The sequence below is a fragment of the Macaca mulatta genome, chromosome 1 (genome assembly GCF_049350105.2).
Source record: "Macaca mulatta isolate MMU2019108-1 chromosome 1, T2T-MMU8v2.0, whole genome shotgun sequence".
Classification (NCBI taxonomy): domain Eukaryota; kingdom Metazoa; phylum Chordata; class Mammalia; order Primates; family Cercopithecidae; genus Macaca; species Macaca mulatta.
The window spans coordinates 194,877,639-194,897,121 of record NC_133406.1 but is presented as its reverse complement, the minus strand read 5'-3'; the positions used below and the strand labels follow the sequence as shown (position 1 = coordinate 194,897,121).

Sequence of the window (19,483 nt, the reverse complement as noted above, 5' to 3'; positions counted from 1 at the left end):
CACATTTAGTCACAGAAGTTTTCTGTGTTGATGATTGTTGTGACGTGAGATCAGAGTAGAAAACATGTTGAGTATGTTTTTTCCACCCACAAAACCCTAAAGTAATCACCAAGAAAAAAGGTGAAGAAATACAGCTAACTAGACAATAAAAGAGATAAAATTCTATGGGATACTACAACAATCAATATAAAGACAAAAAGAAGAAAAAAGAATCAAAGAATGGATTTCATAAACAGAAAACAAATGACAAGGCCATTTTTATATTTTAATATAAATGCTAACTAATTAAAAGGCAACATATCAAAATATGTGGGATGAAGTTAAAGCAGTGCTCAAAGAGAATTTATAGTTTGTATTATAGAAAAAGGAAGGTCTAAAATCAATCATCTAAGCTTCCACTTTAAGACTCTAGAAAAAGGCCAGGCACGGTGGCTCAAGCCTGTAATCCCAGCTCTTTGGGAGGCCGAGACGGGCAGATCACGAGGTCAGGAGATCGAGACCATCCTGGCTAACACGGTGAAACCCTGTCTCTACTAAAAAGAATACAAAAAACTAGCCGGGCGAGGTGGCGGGCGCCTGTAGTCCTAGCTACTCGGGAGGCTGAGGCAGGAGAATGGCGTGAACCTGGGAGGCGGAGCTTGCAGTGAGCCCAGATCATGCCACTGCACTCCAGCCTGGGCAACAGATTGAGACTCCGTCTCAAAAAAAAAAAAAAAAATCTAGAAAAAAAGAGAGCTGAGATTGTTGGGATTTGGGGAGTGCAGTGGCTCCCAAAGATCTGTAATGCCAGTGGTTTGGGATGCCAAGGAAGGATAATCACTTAAGACCAGGAGTCTGAGATCAGTCTGGGTTACAGAGCGAGACCCTAACCCTAGGAAAAAAAAAAAAATCAGCCAGGTGCAGTGGCTCATGCCTGTAATCCCAGCACTTTGGGAGGCTGAGGCAGGCGGATCACCTGATGTTGGGAGTTCGAAACCAGCCTGACCAACATAGAGAAACCCCATCTCCACTAAAAATACAAAATTAGACAGGTATGGTGGTGCATGCCCAAAATCCCAGCTACTCAGGAGGTTGAGGCAGGAGAATTGCTTGAACCCAGGAGGCAGAGGTTGCAGCGAGGCGAGATTGTGCCACTGCACTCCAGCCTGGGCAACAAAAGCAAAACTCCGTCTCAAAAAAAAAAAAAATTACTCTTGAGCGAGGGTCTCTCACTGTTACCGAGGTTGGAGCACAATGGCTTGATCACAGCTCACTGCAGCCTTGACTTCCTAGGCTCAAGTGATCCTCTCACCTGAGCCCCCTGAGTAGCTAGAACCACAGGTGCATACCACCATGCCCAACTAATTTTGTTATTTATTATACAGACAGTCTCACTATGTTGTTCAGGCTGGTCTTGAACTCCTGGGCTCAAGCTATCCTCTCATCTTGGCTTCCCAAAGTGCTGGGATTACAGGCATGAGCCACCACGCCCAGCAGTACAAGAAAAAGTTTTTTTAAATTAACTGGGCAGGAGTTCAATGTTACAGTGAGCTATGATTATATCAGTGCTCTCCAGCATGTGCAACAGAGCAAGACCCTGTCTCTTAAAAAATTAAAAAATAAATAAATAACCTAGAAAAAGAAGAGCAAACTCAATCAAAAACAAATAGGAAAAAGGAAAAAATAAGAACAGAAATCAATAAAACAAAACTGACAACAGAAGAAAAGCAATGACACCAAAAGTTTCTTCTTTGGAAAGAAAAAAGGGAAAAAAAAAATCCACAAATGATCAATATCATGAGTGAAAGAAAGTGCATCACCACAGATCTTACAGACATTAAAAGAATACCAGGATACTAAACATCTGAAATCATCCAACCTACCTCTTCAAAGGAATATTTTTCTACAGTATGAAGAGCATCTTGGGTCTCATTCCATCCTCCAATAGAATAGATGCAGTCATTGAGTGCAGCCACACCAAGATATGCTCTCCTGGTTCCCATTGGAGGAAGTGGAGACCAACGCTTAGAAAGTGGATCATAGACTTCAAAAGAACGAAGCTCTATTCCTTCATTGCTGATGCCCCCAATTACATAAATTAAACCTGGAAGTGGAATATTTTTGCTCAGATGCTACAGAAAGTGAGATACAAATAGTGATGAAAAGTAATGATTGTGATCTGTTTCCTATGCTGATGCTATGTTTAATCTAGGGCTTACAATTTTATTTAAGAGAGAAAATCAACTTTGTCAAGTTTATCACCTCACTATTCAGCAAGTTGTAAAAAATTAGTGGAACTAATTTAAAATAGCATTGAGTTTTCAAAGAACTTGAAATAATCTGTCAGCTGAGGATTTTCTATCTAATTATCTGCTTGGTGATCTCAGGTTCCAGATCCACCCACAGATAAAACAGGAAAGGAAAATGGATTCTTTTTTTCCCTAAAAAAAGTTATGCACTTAAGCTGGGAATTACACGGCCCTCTTTAGTGACAGCCTATCTGTTGCTCAGATGGACATAAAGTAGGGAATTTAAATTTAAATAGTATGTGGCTAAATTAAGGTATCAGAATCAATTACTACAGTACACAGCTGGGTGTAGTGGTTCACAATCCCAGCACTTTGGGAGGCCAGGGAAGGCGAATCACTTGAGCTTGAGACCAACCTGGGCAAAAAATACAAAAAATACAAAATTAGTCAGGCATGATGGTGTGTGCCTGCAGTCCCAGCTACTCAGGCAACTGAGGTGGGAGGATGGCTTGAGTCTGGGAGGCAGAGGTTGCAATGAGCCAAGATTGCACCACTGCACTCCACCCTGGGCAACAGAGTCAGAACTTGTCTCAAAAAACAAAAACAAAAACAATTACTACAGTAAAATATAATGTAATTTACATAAAATTTCCTTATAAACTCTGGCAATCTACAATTATTTTTGAATCTGTAGTGTTGTACTTCATCTTCTAAAGTGAGGAGTTACAAAGAATTATATTTTACGACATGTGGGCTAGGCTGGGTGCAGTGGATCATGCCTGTAATCCCAGCACTTTAGGAGAACAAGGCGGGCGGATCACGAGGTCAGGAGATTGTGACCATCCTGGTTAACATGGTGAAACCCCGTCTCTACTAAAAACACAAAAAATTTGCCAGGTGTGGCGGGTGCCTGTAGTCCCAGCTACTCCGGAGACTGAGGCAGGAGAATGGTGTGAACCCGGGAGGCGGAGCCTGCACTGAGCCAAGATCGCACCACTGCACTCCAGCCTGGGTGACAGAGCGAGACTCCATCTCAAAAAACAAAAAACAAAAAAACAAAAAAAAAAGAAAAAAGAAATGTGGGCTAAATGTTAGTATAGTAAACCTGGGTTTTAGTTCCAGCCTTGCCAGTAACCAGCTATGAGAAAAGACAACTCACAACCTTCCTGATCTTCAGCTTCCTCATCTATAACTTAAAGAAGTTGAAATAGGTAAGTTCAAAGATTCCTTTCTAGGTAGCTCTATGATTTTAGATGGAATGATAAAAATAATAAATATAAAACAACGAGGAGACATGATATTAAACAGTAAGATATAGTCTGCACCACATAATTTGCTAATAGAAATCAGAGAAGGTTGGCCGGGCGCGGTGGCTCAAGCCTGTAATCCCAGCACTTTGGGAGGCCGAGGCGGGTGGATCACGAGGTCAGGAGATCGAGACTATCCTGGCTAACTTGGTGAAACCCCGTCTCTACTAAAAATACAAAAAACTAGCCGGGCGTGGTGGCGGGCGCCTGTAGTCCCAGCTACTTGGGAGGCTGAGGCGGGAGAATGGCGTGAACCCGGGAGGCGGAGCTTGCAGTGAGCCGAGATCAGGCCACTGCACTCCAGCCTGGGAGACGCAGCGAGACTCCGTCTCAAAAAAAAAAAAAAAAAAAAAGGAAATCAGAGAAGGTAACCACAAAGCAGAAGGAAGTTGACCAGATTAGGCTGTCATATAACAATGGGAAAGCTGCTTCCTTCTCCACAGGTGCATATAAATCAGCTCTCCAATCCTAGACAGAATCAGGTTCTAGTTAAAACATCTTACTATCTAACTCTCAGAGTATAGTAGACAATCAAAATAATGTTTGTATACCACTTTAATATGCAACATATAATTATTTAAATCTGTCACAGGATTATATGCTATGTGAACTGAATCACAATGTACTTTGTAGAAAAAAATGCTAAAGAAGCCTATAGAGACCATGAAAACAATTTATTTTTATTTATTTTTTGAGACAGAGTTTCACTGTTACCCAGGCTGCAGTACAGTGGCACCATCTCACTCACTGCAACCTCCACCTCCTGGGTTCAAACAATTATCCTGCCTCAGCCTCCCTAGTAGCTGGGATTACAGGAGTGTGGTACCGTGCCCAGCTAATTTTTGTATTTTTAGTAGAAATGAGGTTTCACCACATTGGCCAGGCTGGTCTCGAACTCCTAACCTCAGATGATCCTACTGCCTCAGCCTCCCAAAGTGCTGGGATTATAGGCATGAGCCACCACGCCCCAAAATTGTTTCTGATACTCTCTCCCTACTTAGAAATATTTACTTAGATGTTCATGGGAGAGAAAAGACAATAACAGATAACACTTCGAATGCTTATTGTGCTAGTCAGATATTCCTGCTTACTTGCAATTTTTAATGATAGCCTTGTTTATTTTGAAAAAATCAATTATTTTGGCAATACAGAAATAAAAGTCAACGATAGGAGGTAAAAACCAGAACTTCTATGCTGCTAGTATCAGTCATTCAATACCAACAGATCTAAAATATACTTTTGTGAAAATAAGGCCTCAAACTCAAAGTTTTTCAGAACTACATTTTGAGGAAAAATATTTTATAAAGTGATTACCTTGCATTTCACAGCACCCAAAGTAGTAGCGTGACACAGCCATGTTACCAACTACTTCCCATTTATTTTCATCAGGATCAAATCTTTCAATGGTGTTCCCTATCTCAGCTCCAACCCATCCACCTGTAATGAAACAGAAAAATGTTCATTTCTGGGATAAAAGAATCTTATTTATGACAAAGACCTTACAAAACATCTAAACCAATTATTTCATATTATAGATATCACATGAACCAAAGAGGTTATCTGTTCCACGATCCCATGAAAAAGTTAGAATTTGACCACGAGTAGAACTCAGGTCCTTGCATAACTGATGCTCTTTTGAGAAAAAAAAAAAAAAGAATTCAAGTCTTGCCGGGCGCGGTGGCTCAAGCCTGTAATCCCAGCACTTTGGGAGGCCGAGGCGGGTGGATCACGAGGTCAGGAGATCGAGACTATCCTGGCTAACATGGTGAAACCCCGTCTCTACTAAAAATACAAAAAACTAGCCGGGCGTGGTGGCGGCGCCTGTAGTCCCAGCTACTTGGGAGGCTGAGGCGGGAGAATGGCATGAACCCGGGAGGCAGAGCTTGCAGTGAGCCGAGATCACGCCTCTGCACTCCAGCCTGGACGACAGAGCGAGACTCCGTCTCAAAAAAAAAAAAAAAAAAAAAAAAAAAAAAAAAAAAAAAGAATTCAAGTCTTTTAACTCCCTATTTTTCACTAAAGACTAAAACAAAACAAAACAAAGAAAGCCCCAAAACTTCAATATATTGCATGGAAAAGACAGTATTTTGCAAAACTACCTTTTGAAATGACTTCTGGCTATTCAGAATGTTTATCCTAATCAAGGCCAGCTCCGAGCCTAATCAGAGCATACTGTGTATTTGGTTAATTTCAGGAACTTCAAAAAGGCCCTTTATCCCCACAATAACATTTTCTTAACACTCTCTAATTCTTTTTTTTTTTTTTTTGAGATGGAGTCTTGCTCAGTAGCCCAGGCTGGAGTGCAGTGGCCAGATCTCAGCTCACTGCAAGCTCCGCCTCCCAGGTTTTACCCCATTCTCCTGCCTCAGCCTCCCGAGTAGCGGGGAATACAGGCGCCCGCCACCTCGCCCAATTAATTTTTTGTATTTTTTAGTAGAGACGGGGTTTCACCATGTTAGCCAGGATGGTCTCGATCTCCTGACCTCGTGATCCACCCGTCTCGGCCTCCCAAAGTGCTGGGATTACAGGCTTGAGCTACGGTGCCCGGCCCTTTTTTTTTTTTTTTTTTGAGATGGAGTCTCGCTCTGTCATCCAGGCTGGAGTGCAGTGGTGCAGTCTCAGCTCAGGCTCACTGCAAGCTCCGCCTCCCGGGTTCAAGCCATTCTCCTGCCTCAGCCTCCCGAGTAGCTAGGACTACAGGCGCCGGCCACCACGCCCAGCTAATTCTTTTTGTATTTTTAGTAGAGACAGGGTTTCACCGTGTTAGCCAGGATGGTCTTGATCTCCTGACTTTGTGATCCGCCCGCCTCAGCCTCCCAAAGTGCTGGGACTACAGGCTGTGAGCCACCGCACCCGGCCAACACCCTCCAATTCTTAAAGTTGAAAATATTTTTTCCCACAATTAACTGAAAAATGCAGATACTTATGGAGGTAATAAAATATAATAGATTACATTCACCTTAAGGTAACTCATATTTTTTGCACAATAGGTTTGGATGAGGGGAAGACACTAAGTTACAGTGAATTGAAGGAGTGACAAGGAGAAAATAGGGGAGGCTGAGAGCTATGTCAACTTATAACTTTCCCTAGGAACAACCTTGATTGTAACATTTGTTACACAGATATTCAAAGTAGAATAGCTCATAATCATTCACTACATCTACAAGAATAAAAATATAGTACAGAACTTCCTTGTGATATATTTAATTTTTTGGCATCTGTTTTCTTATATTAAACATAATTAGGCCACTATGCAGAGTGCTAAAAATGTTATACACTTAATTAAAATAATGAGATTTAACTACTCAGCTAAAGTACTGCACTGGATGTCTCATCTATATTTTATCTCCAGTAATACAATTTTGAGAATAAGAATTTAAAGAGCTGGCAAGCACATCTACAGCATACAGTAGCTCCAGAGATACCTGCAGAAGAATGTGTATGACTAGCAGTTTGGTCAGCCAGCCAACTGGGCACCCTCCTCCAACCCCTCCAACCCCTGACCCCCTAACCCCTACCTACACCTTCCCCTAAGACCTTGCCCAGCCTCCAGAGTATATAGACTAAAGCCAGTTGGTTTTTAAAAAAAGAATGTAAAGAGCTGAAAAGAGGAAAAGAACATCTCTAAAGTCATCAGAACCCAACAATTTAAATAATATTAGCTATCTACAAACATTTCATATTCTCACTTCTTTGTGGGATCTAAAAATCAAAACAATTGAACTCATGGAGACAGAGAGTAGAAGGATGGTTACCAGAGGCTGGGACGGGTAGTGTAGTGGGGGTGGGGAGGCAGGAGGTGGGCATAGTTAATGAATTTGAATAAAAACAAAAAGGAAGAATGAATAAGACCCAGTATTTGATAGCGCAATAGGGTGACTATAGTCAATAATAATTTAATTGTACATTTAAAAATAACTAGAAGAGTATAACTGGATTGTTTATAACACAAAGGATAAATACTTGAGGAGATGGATATCCCATTTTACGTGATGTTATTATTACACATTATGTGCCTGTATCTCATGTGCCCCATAAATATATATACCTATTATGTATCCACAAAAATGAAAATTAAAAATAAATACATAAATAATATTAGCTATCTTTAAACTGAACAGCATAATTACCCAAAGCATAGATAGCCCCATAACACACACACACTCCTAAGCCACAGCGAGGATGATTCATCGAAGCTACAGTTGTCCACTGTTTAGTAACTGGATCATAGCATTCAGTACAATCAAAAATCATTGAATCCTTTTCACCTGAGTTAAATAAAAGAGACATATATTAGAAAGTTTAGTAATGCTAAGAGACTAGCACCATAATACAATATTCAGTAGTATTCCCTATTGTCAAAAATTCAACCATTATGTCTGATTTTATACTATTCATTTGCCTGTCAAGCATTATTTTGAATCTAGAGCACTGTCATTTATTAAAGCCCACTTATGAAACAGGCACAATTTTCCTATTATCTATTTTTACCACCCAAACAATCCATGTAATGTTTTAGGATAAAATTTGCATTTTAATACTTCTATATTTTTTTTCATATAGTAGTTTGGGTGGCTGGCCCTGGTACAATTTGAGTTTTAATGTAATCCTTTCCTAACAACAAACAGAAAATGAATTTTTTTTTTTTTTGAGACAGAGTCTCGCTCTGTCGCCCAGGCTGGAGTGCAATGGTGCAATCTCGGCTCACTGCAAGCTCCACCTCCTGGGTTCACACCATTCTCCTGCTCAGCCTCCCGAGTAGCTGGGACTACAGGAGCCCACCACCTCACCCGGTTAATTTTTTGTCTTTTTAGTAGAGACAGGGTTTCACCATGTTAGCCAGGATGGTTTCCATCTCTTGACCTTGTGATCCGCCCGCCTCGGCCTCCCAAAGTGCTGGGATTACAGGCGTGAGCCACTGCGCCCAGCCTAAAAATGAAAAAATTTTAAAAAGATACCCAAATTTTCTTTTTTTTAATATTTATTTATTTATTTATTTTTAGAGACAGAGTCTGGCTCTGTCACCCAGGCTAGAGTGCAGTGGCACAATCATCGCTCACTGAAGCTTTGAACTCCTGGACTCAAGTCATCCTCCTGCCTCAGCCTCCCAAGTAGCTAGGACTATAAGCATGTGCCACCATGTCCAGCTAATTTAGAATTTTAAAATAAGATATTTAGGAGTAAATCTAACCAAAGATTATGCAATGCCTCTATGGATAACATTTTAAAATATTACTTAAAGTTTTAAATTATGGAACATCTAAATAAATGAAGAGATGAATAATGTTCATGAATTATAAGAGTCAATGTATCATGAAGATTTTCCTATTTAAAAATAAGAGTCAATGTAAAGATGATAGTTATCCCCATATTGATTTATAGATTTAATGTATTCCCAATCAAAAAAATCCATTTTTTAACCGATTTGACAAACTGATTCTAAACTTTATATAGAAGTACAAAGAGCCTAGAAGAGCCAAGCATTCTCGGAAAAAAATAAGGAGAAACAGTCCCATCATATATCAAGACATATAACAAAGCTATAGTAATTAAAAAAGGGATAGACAGAAACTAATGGAACAGAAAAGAAATTCTAGAACACAGACATACATATGATTGCTTGATAGAAGATAGAGTTAGCACTACAGAGCAGTGGGGAAACAACAATCTTTCATGCTAGGATAATGGATTATACATCGAGAGGAAAATGAAACTAATGCCTTACTGCATATTATCCATAAAAACTAAATTCCAGGTAGATTACTGACATAAATGTGAATGGAAAAACTATAAAACTGTATAAAACAATGAAGGTATAGGTCCTTATGATGTTGGAGTAGGGAAAGATGTCTCAAATAAGATGCAAGAAACATTAACCATACAGGGAAAAAAATAAGAGATTTGACTACACTAAAATTAAAAATATCTGTTCATCAAAGGATTCCATAAAGAGAGTAAAAGATGAAGCAGCAGAGTAGGAGAAGATATTTATAGCACATATGACTTTATGAGGGCCTAGAATCCTGAATATAAACAAAATTCCTATTGTACAGAAAATAGTTAACATAGCAGGCCTAAAAATGCCTGTCCTTAGAAAGGCCTATTTGGGGGCCGGGCACGATGGCTCACACCTGTAATCCCAGCACTTTGGGAGGCTGAGGTGGGCGGATCACAAGGTGAAGAGATCGAGACCATCCTGGCTAACACTGTGAAACCCCATCTCTACCAAAAATACAAAAAATTAGCCGGGCGTGGTGGCGGGCGCCTGTAGTCCCAGCTACTCAGGAGGCTGGGGCAGGAGAATGGCGTGAACCCGGGAGGTGGAGCTTGCAGTAAGCCGAGACAGCGCCACTGTACTCCAGCCTGGGCGACAGAGCGAGACTCCGTCTCAAAAAAAAGAAAAGAAAGGCCTACTTGGAAGGTTGATCCTTTGCTGGAATCTGGGAATATGGCTGGTTAACAGTTCCCTCCACTGATACAAAATTTTCCCAAAATGGTAAGAGTGGCTCACTGTGCTTGAACTGTACAAACAATGTGATTTATGCTGAACATACGCTTTCCTTCTGAGGGTCTGGGATTTTGGTATGTGCTAGGAAGAAAGAGGCTATGTGATCAGCTGCCTGCAAAAACCTTGGGCACTATGTCTCTAATGAGCTTCTCTGGTAGACAATACTTCCCACATGTTGTCACTACTAATTGCTGAGGAATTAAGCATGTCATGTGTGACTGTACTGAGTGAGGACTCTGGAAAGCTGTCAACTGGTTCCTTCCAAACTTCATCACATGTGCCTTTTCTTTTTGCTGATTTTGTTTTGTACATTTCGTTACAATAAATCTTAGCTGTGGATACAATTACATGCTAAATCTTGTAAGTCCTTTTAGCAAATCACTAAACCTGAGAGTGGTCTTGGGAACCCTGATGCACCTACAAATCAACAAAATAGACAATTTTTTAAAAGGACTAAAGATCTAAAAAGTTACTTCTTGAAAGAAGAAATCCAGCTGGGCGCAGTGGCTCACGCCTGTAATCCCAGCACTTTGGGAGGCCAAGGTGGGTGGATCATGAGGTCAGGAGTTCTAGACCAGCCTGACCAGCCTGACCAACATGGTGAAACCCCATCTCTACTAAAAATAGAAAAATTAGCCAGGCATGGTGGTGCGCTTCTGTAATCCCAGCTACTCAGGAGGCTGAGGCAGGAGAATCACTTGAACTTGAAAGGCGGAGGTTGCAGTGAGTGGAGATCGCGCCACTGCACTACAGCCGGGCGACAGAGCGAGACTCTGTCTCAAAACAAAAACAAAAACAAACAAACAACAACAACAAAATTGGCCGGGCATGGTGGTCTATGCCTATAATCTCAACTACTTGGGAGGCTAAGGCAGGAGAATCTCTTGAACCCGGGAGGCAAAGGTTGCTGTGTGCCACTGCCCTCTAGCCTGGGAGACAGAGTGAGACTCCATTTCAGAAAATAAAAATAAAAATAAAAGGGCTGGGTGTGGTGGCTCACCCTGTAATCTCAGCACTTTGGGAGGCCAAGGCAGGCAGATTACCTGAGTTCAGGAGTTCAAGACCAGCCTGGTCAACATGGTGAAACCCGATCTCTACTAAAAATACAAAAATTAGCTGGGCATGGTGGCGCATGCCTGTAATCCCAGCTACTCGGGAGGCTGAGGCATCACTTGAATCCAGGAGGCAGAGGTTGTTGAGTTGACAATGCACCACTGCACTCCAGCCTGGGCAACAGAGCGAGATTCCATCTCAAAAAATAAATAAATAGGCCGGGCACAGTGGCTCATGCCTGTAATCTCAGCATTTTGGGAGGCCGAGGCGGGCAGATCACAAGGTCAGGAGATTGAGACCATCCTGGCTAACACAGTGAAACCCCGTCTCTACTAAAAATACAAAAAAAATTAGCCAGGCGTGGTGGCGGGCACCTGTAGTCCCAGCTACTCAGGAGGCTGAGGCAGAAGAATGGTGTGAACCCAGGAGGCGGAGCTTGCAGTGAGCCGAGATCACGCCACTACACTCCAGCCTGGGCGACAAGCGAGACTCCGTCTCTAAATAAATAAATAAATAAATAAATAAAATAAAAATAAAAGTAAGTATTTTACATAAGTAAAAAGCAAAAAAAGAAAAAGTTAATAACAATATATATCTCAAAAAGTTAAATACAGAAGGCCGGGCACGGTAGCTCACACCTGTAATCCCAGCACTTTGGGAGGCCGAGGCAGGCGGATCACAAGGCCAGGAGATTGAGACCATCCTGGCTAACACAGTGAAACCCCGTCTACTAAAAATACAAAAAAACATTAGCTGGGCGTGGTGGCGGGTGCCTGTAGTCCCAGCTACTTGGGAGGCTGAGGCAGAAGAATGGCGTGAACCCAGGAGGCGGAGGTTGCCGTGAGCTGAGATTGCGCCACTGCACACCAGCCTGGGCAACAGAGCGAGACTCCATCTCAAAAAAAAAAAAAAAGAAAGTTAAATACAGAGTTACCGTATAACCTAACAATTCTACTCCTAAGTATATACCCAAAAGAAATCAAACTTATGTCTACACAAAAACTTTTATTTGAATATTAAGTGGAAATAATATAAATGTCCATCAACTACAGAATGAATAAACAAACAAAATATGATTATTTCGACACAATGAAATATTATTCAGCCATAAAAAGAAATGAAGTACTGCTAACTGAAAGAAGTCAGACACAATATTATATGATTCCATTTACATGAAATGTCCAGAATAGGCAAGACCATAGAGACATAAAGTAGATGAGCAGTTACTAGGGTTTAGGAGGAGAGATGGGGAGTGACTGCTGACAGGTACAGTGTTTCTTTCTGGGGTGATGAAATGTTCTGGAATGAGATAGTGGTGACGATTGTACAACTTTGTGACTATGCTAAAAACCACTAAATTATATTCTCTAAATTTTGGTATGTGAATTATATCTTAATTTTTAAAACCCAACATTTAGAATATGAACCCAGATATGTATGTATCAGGAAGAAACTAAACCAAAATGTTAACTGTGATTATTCTGGGTGGTATGATTATGGCATCAGGAATTTAAATTTTCTTTTTCATATGCTTCTGTTTTAGCAAAATTTTCTACAACAAACCTAACTTTTATAATTTTCAAAGTATTTAAAAGTTATATATTAAGGAATATCTTAAGATAGCAATGTTGACAGTATTAATAGCTAGAGAAGTCACAGCAGTTTTGAAGAGCCTCTGTAAGCACTTCTGTGGTATCAGGGGAGGGAATACATACATATGCAAGTGTCACACAATGACCTCTGACCCTAGGTTAAACAGAAGAGTTCAAGTGATAAACCTATGCATAATTGACAAAAGACACATACAAGGAATTATTAAAGTTGTGGTCAAAGACTATATAGAATTGTGCTCTTTATGCAGACAAGAAGTTATTGCTTAAAATTCTAATTTCTTTGATGGAATTTTCTGATACACATGTCATTTCTTGATTTAATAAATAGTTCTGAGTTATATACCCTCCAAAGTAAAGACAAAAATCAAATAGTTCCTATATCTCCATAATTTAAATTGACAGTACCATAGTCAGAAAATATTTATAAAATTTTTGGGCTGGGCGCGGTGGCTCAAGCCTGTAATCCCAGCACTTTGGGAGGCCGAGATGGGCGGATCACAAGGTCAGGAGATCGAGACCATCCTGGCTAACACAGTGAAACCCCGTCTCTACTAAAAAATAGAAAAAAATAGCCGGCGAGGTGGCGGGCGCCTGTAGTCCCAGCTACTCCAGAGGCTGAGGCAGGAGAATGGCGCAAACCCCGGAGGCGGAGCTTGCAGTGAGCTGAGATCCAGTGGCCACTGCACTCCAGCCTGGGCAACAGCGCGAGACTCCTTCTCAAAAAAAAAAAAAAAAATTTTGGGTGGGGATGGCTCGCCAAACCCTGGCCCACTAAAAAATAAATCAATAAAATAAAAATAAAATAATTATAATTTTTTTAAAATACTGGCTGGGTGCCATGGCTCACATCCATAATACTAGCACTTTGGGAGGCTGTGGCAGGAGAATCACTTGAGGTCCAGAGTTCAAGACCAGCCTGGGCAACATAGTGAGACCCCCATCTCTAAAAAAAAAAAAAAAAAAATTGGCCAGGCGTAGTGGCTCATGCCTGTAATCCCAACACTTTGAGAGGCCAAGGCGGATGGATCACCTGAGGTCGGGAGTTTGACACCAGCCTGACCAACATGAAGAAACCCTGTCTCTACTAAAAATACAAAATTAGCCAGGCATGATGGTGCATGCCTGTAATCCCAGCTACAGAGGAGGCTGAGGCAGGAGAATTGCTTGAACCCAGGAGGCAGAGGTTGCAGTGAGCCGAGATCACGCCATTGCACTCCAGCCTGGGCAACAAGAGCAAAACTCCATCTCAAATAAATAAATAAATATTTAATGAGCCATACATGGTGATGTATGCCTATAGTCCCAGTTACTTTATTATTTAATAATTCATAAAAATAGTTTTACAAAACACCAGGATTTCAACAAGAAATATATCCTACTATCTTGTTGACTTGGTTTTTACGTACCCAGTATCCATACTGCTTGGTTTATTAAAAATGAATCATAATGCAGCTTTCAGAATTTAAAAAAATTCTATCATAAATATTGATCTAAATTTTGATGCCAACTTTTTTTTTTTTTGAGACGGAGTTTCGCTCTTGTTGCCCAGGCTGGAGTACAATGGCACGATCTCGGCTCACTGCAACCTCTGCCTCCTGAGTTCAAATGATTCTCCTGCCTCAGCCTCCTAAGTAGCTGGGATTACCAGCACCCGCCACCATGCCCAGCTAATTTTTTTGTATTTTTAGTAGAGACAGGGTTTCACCATGTTGGCCAGACTGGTCTTGAACTCCTGACCTTAGGTGATCTGCCTGTCTCGGCCTCCCAAAGTGCTGCGATTACAGGCGTGAGCCACTACGCCAGGCGGGTGCCATATTCTATAAACAACTTTTCTTTTCTTTTTTGAGAGAGGGTCTTGCTCTGTCACCCAGGCTGGAGTACAGTGGCACGATCGTGGCTCACTGCAACCACTGCCTCCTGGGCTCAAGTAATCTTCCCACATCATCCTGCCAAGTAGCTGGGACTATAGAAATGTGCCACACATCTGGCTTATTTTTAATTTTTTTTAAGAGATAAAGTCTCAATATATTGCCCAGGCTGATCTCAAACTCCTGGGCTCAAGTGATCCTCCTGGCTCGGCTTCCAAAACTGCTGGGATTACGGGTATGAGCCACCACACCTCACCACCACTTTTCATTAAAACCAAACCTAAGTATTCTGGCTTGTGATAAATCACAGTATTCATCCAATATGAAATATTCACCATCTTGCCCTTCCCATTCCCCTTTCCCTTCCCCCTTTCACCTTTCCCCTTCCTCCTTCCCCCTTCCCCCTTCCGTCCCTCCCTCCCTCCCTCCCTTCCTTCCGTCCTTCCTTCTTTCCATCCTTTCTGTAAATACTTATTGAGGACAATTAGATATATGTATATCACACAGCAACATATAAATCATAAAGCATATTAGAATATAGCCAATAAGACTAATAAAGAAAATAAGACATTTTTATGATTACCTCCAATAGCGTAGACCATCCCTCCTAGAACTGTTACTCCCAGCCCACTTCGAGCCTGATGAAGTGAAGATACAGTGGTCCAGTACTGGCTAAAGGTGTCAAAACGTTCCACACAGCTGAGGGCTCTGCTATCACTCCAACGACCCCCCTGCAACCGAGTATATCCACCTAAACAAAAGAAGAAAAGTGAGTACACAGCAAATCCCTTACTATTAAATAGAAAAATGGTAGTAATGAAAATCTAGTGTTCTACAGCTAAACATTTAGTATAACTATTATATAACAAGAAATAAATGGTTTAGAGCTTACTTTCTCCCTCTATATATAATGTAATATTCTTAAATTTGCCAATTCCTGAAAGATTGTGGCTTAAATAGTAAGACGGTTAGCCTCAGTGTTTTACCACTTGGTCTTGGTTATAAATAGAATATTATATGAAATATAAATCTAGGCACTGCTTATCTGTTAAGTTAGGAAAGTTTCATTATAACTTTCATTAGTGTCTTTTTCAATTAAAAATAGTGAGTTGAAAGCTGTGTGTGTGTGTGTGTGTGTGTGTGTGTGTGTGTGTTTGAGGCAGGATTTCACTCTGTCACCTAGGCTGGAGTCCAGTGATGTGATCACAGCTTACTGCAGCCTCAATCCTCCCCCATCAACCTCCTGATGAAATCCTTATTTTGACTATACATCCAATAAGCAAAAAAATTTTAAGAAGCACCCAAAAGCATTATATTTAAATATTAATACATACATGTAATTGTAATTATATATGTGTAAATTATAAATTATCTCATACATCAGGTACTTACATAAAAACTATAATATGTATACACATCTGCACTATATATATCAATATGTTATATATTATATGTATTTTAAATGCCGATAAAGTTTAATGCTTTTTTTTATTTTTTTGAGCCAGTGTCTTGCTCGGTTGCCCAGGCTGGAGTGCAGGGTACAATCTCTGCTCACTGCAACCTTTGCCTCCTGAGTTCAAGTGATCCTCCCACTTCAGCTTCCCAAGTAGCTGGGACTACAGGCACACACCACCACACCAGGGTAATTTCTGTATATCTGTGTAAAGACAAGGTTTCATCATGTTGCATAGGCTGGTCTTGAACTTCTGGGCTCACACAATCCTCTGACCTCAGCCTTCCAAAGTGCTGGGATTACAGGCCATGAGCCACGACACCCAGATTTAAGTTAATGCTTTTTGAAATAAAAATGAAAAGAAGTTGTAATATGTGGCCGGGCATGGTGGCTCATGCCTGTAATCCCAGCACTTCGAGAGGCCAAGGCAGGCAGATCACAAGGTCAGGAGTTCGAGACCAGCCTGGCCAATATGGTGAAACCCTGTCTCTACTTAAAAATATATATATATACAAAAATTAGCTGGGCATGGTGGCGCATGCCTATAGTCCCAGCTACTCAGGAGGCTGAGGCAGGAGAATTGCTTGAACCCAGGAGGCGGAGGTTGCAGTGATCTGAGATCATGCCACTGCACTCCAGCCTGGGTGACAGAGTGAGGCTCTGCCTCAAAAAAAAAAAAAAAAAAAAAAGAAGTTGTAACATGTTCCGCTGATATTCCTATGGATCTTCCTTTATAACCACACTTTGGAGATCATTGATTCCTATCACTGCTAATGACTAAGATACTGTGAATAGTTTAAAAACTTGAGATTTATTTTCTTTATTTTTCACAAGAATTCAAATTTTTTACTTTTAAAGCAGCACTTCTTTAGTCACTTATTTGATAACTGGATAATCTACAAACTCAAAGGTTTAGATCACAGAATAACAGATATAAAATGAATAGCTATTTCTTTTTAGACATATTTATCATAATATATAAATGCAGTTTATAAATCTGTAGCCTGTATGTGAAATTTAATATGCCTCTTCAATACACCCACATATTCTATCATGTATAGTAAAAACAACAATATATTAAAAATTTTTGATCTGGAACACAAATATAATTTCTATTACTTTCTAAAGGGCTCTCACCTACTGCATACAGGTACTTTCTTGCTTTCTTCCGAGGTCGAACCTTAGATGTCTGCAGAAAACTACAAAACTTGTTCTCTTTGGGAGATTTGCATACTTCACAGTACTCTTTCAGAAGTGTTTGCAATGCAACACGAAGATTAAAATCGGATACTCCTAAAGCAATATTTAAAAAGACAATGTTTTAAACAATTTTTAAATAACATTGAAAAAACACATTTCTATAAAGATAAGACACATTTAACAATCAATAAATAAAAAATCATCACCAAACAATGGTGTTCGTTTCCTGCAATACTAAATATTGGTACTATTTTAAGGAAAGCATTTTCTTCACTAATGAAAAACAAAAAAGGTTGCTGTTTAAAAATATGCTTCATATGGCCGGGCGCAGTGGCTCACGCCTGTAATCCCAGCACTTTGGGAGGCCGAGGCGGGCAGATTACGAGGTCAGGAGATGGAGACCATCCTGGCTAACACAGTGAAACCTCGTCTCTACTAAAAAATACAAAATATAAGCCGGGCGTGGTGGCGGGCACCTGTAGTCCCAGCTCCTTGGGAGGCTGAGGCAGGAGAATGGTGTGAACCCGGGAGGCGGAGCTTGCAGTGAGCCAAGATCGCGCCACTGCACTCCAGCCTGGGCGACAGAGCGAGACTCCGTCTCAAAAAATAAAAAAAATGCTTCATATATAAGCAGAATAGCAACTAAAAAATATATATGCTTCACAGTATACCCCCATGTATAAGAATTTCCAGGCCGGATGTGGTGGCTCACACCTGTAATCCCAGTACTTTGGCCAAGTCGGGTGAATCACTTGAGCCTGGCCAGCGTGGTGAATGAAGACCTTGCTGCTACAAAAAATACAAAAATTAGCCGGGTGTGGTGGCATGTGCCTATAGTTCCAGCTACTCAGGAGGTTCATGTGGGAGTACCACTCGAGCTCAGGAGGCAGAGTTTGCAGCGAGGCAGGATTGCACCACTGTACTCCACCCTGGATGACAGGGTGAGACCCTGTCTCAAAAACAAAGAAAAAGAATTTCCAAGATCACAATTATCTAACAAAATTTAAAAATTAAAATAGCCAAAAATTCTATACTTACAACATAACAAAAAAGATATAAAATTATGTCATTAACATTTAAATTTAAGAATGATAGACAAAGCAAGAAAAATAAATTCTGGTGGCATGAGTACCATATCCTAAAAGGATCATGCATATGATGAGGTAGGTTGTCCTTGCTCAAGGGTGCTTAGCTGAGGAGGTAAACTGTGGATGAGAGTCAACCTGTGTTCATTTGCCAAGCTGTAAGACCTGTTCTCCCTGAAAGGGCACTATTTTCTAATTTGCACAAAGGCATTATAAATGCTAGCAAGAGACTGTCTCCTATCTTTCCATCTCTGACCTTTTCTCTCTATCCCAGACAAGAAGCAATATTGAAGAACAATGGTCAACTAACAAAATCTTGAGAATTCTCACTGATAATAATTTGCAGACAGATAGAATCAAGAGTGAAAAGCAGAACCGAGAAAAGTTGAGGAACAAAATTATTAAAAGGAAAAGTCTTCACAGGACCATCAGTAAAGGTAGAAAGGATCACCTGGATCTGCTCTCTAACAGAACACTGTGGTAGCCAAAGTCCACACTGGTGAGATACATCTCTAGCTAGGTTAAGTAGGCCCAGATATAAGATAAATAACAGGAACTCAATAGAGAGGTATCAAAGTCAAGTTCCCAAGTAAGGATCTCAGCCCTAGTGGATCTCTAGTCTTCAACCACCCTCATGCCTCAGGCTAGAAAGAAGTGGCAAGGGCCAGTACAGTGCCTCATGCCTGTAATCCCAGCACTTTGGGAGGCTGAGGTGGGAGGAATGTTTGAGGCTGGGAGTTCAAGACCAGCCTGGACAACATAGTGAGACCCTGTCTCTACAGAAAATTTTAAAATGAGCTGGGCATGGTGATATGAACTTTTAGTTCCAGCTACCCTGGAGGCTGAGGCAGGAGGATCACTTGAGCCCAGGAAGTCAAGGTTTCAGTGACTATGATTGCACTACTGCATGCCAGTGTGAGTGAGAGAGTGAGAGTGTCTCAAAACAAAACAAAAAACAGAACAAAGGTGGCAAGAACACAACACACAGCCTTCAACTTTTAGACTGGAGAAAACAAAGTAGTTGTACTAGGTAGAAAGAGTGCCAAGGAAAATTAGTTCTTGTATTATTAGAAAAGAGTTTGAACAGAGTTGACATGAACAACAGTTCAGTATGACCAAGATACCAAGAAAGAGCATATGCCTTATTAAAGTACATCCCAGCGCCAGG

General features: G+C 40.8%; 1 protein-coding gene across 17 annotated transcripts in view; it reads right to left on the bottom strand.

The window, feature by feature from the left end:
- Positions 1-19,483, bottom strand: part of IPP (intracisternal A particle-promoted polypeptide) — a 47,831-nt gene that overhangs the window by 15,952 nt on the left and 12,396 nt on the right. For 13 of the 17 annotated variants that reach the window (XR_013409288.1, XR_013409379.1, XR_013409389.1 and 10 more), the window contains 5 exon segments: positions 17,168-17,323; positions 15,161-15,328; positions 7,666-7,803; positions 4,850-4,972; positions 1,863-2,083 (listed from right to left, as the gene is read on the bottom strand). Coding sequence is in view for 5 of the 17 variants with exons in the window: in XM_077978841.1 (XP_077834967.1) it covers positions 1,863-2,083; positions 4,850-4,972; positions 7,666-7,803; positions 15,161-15,328; positions 17,168-17,323 (806 nt within the window). In the remaining 12 variants the exon portion in view is untranslated. 17 annotated transcript variants of the gene reach the window in all.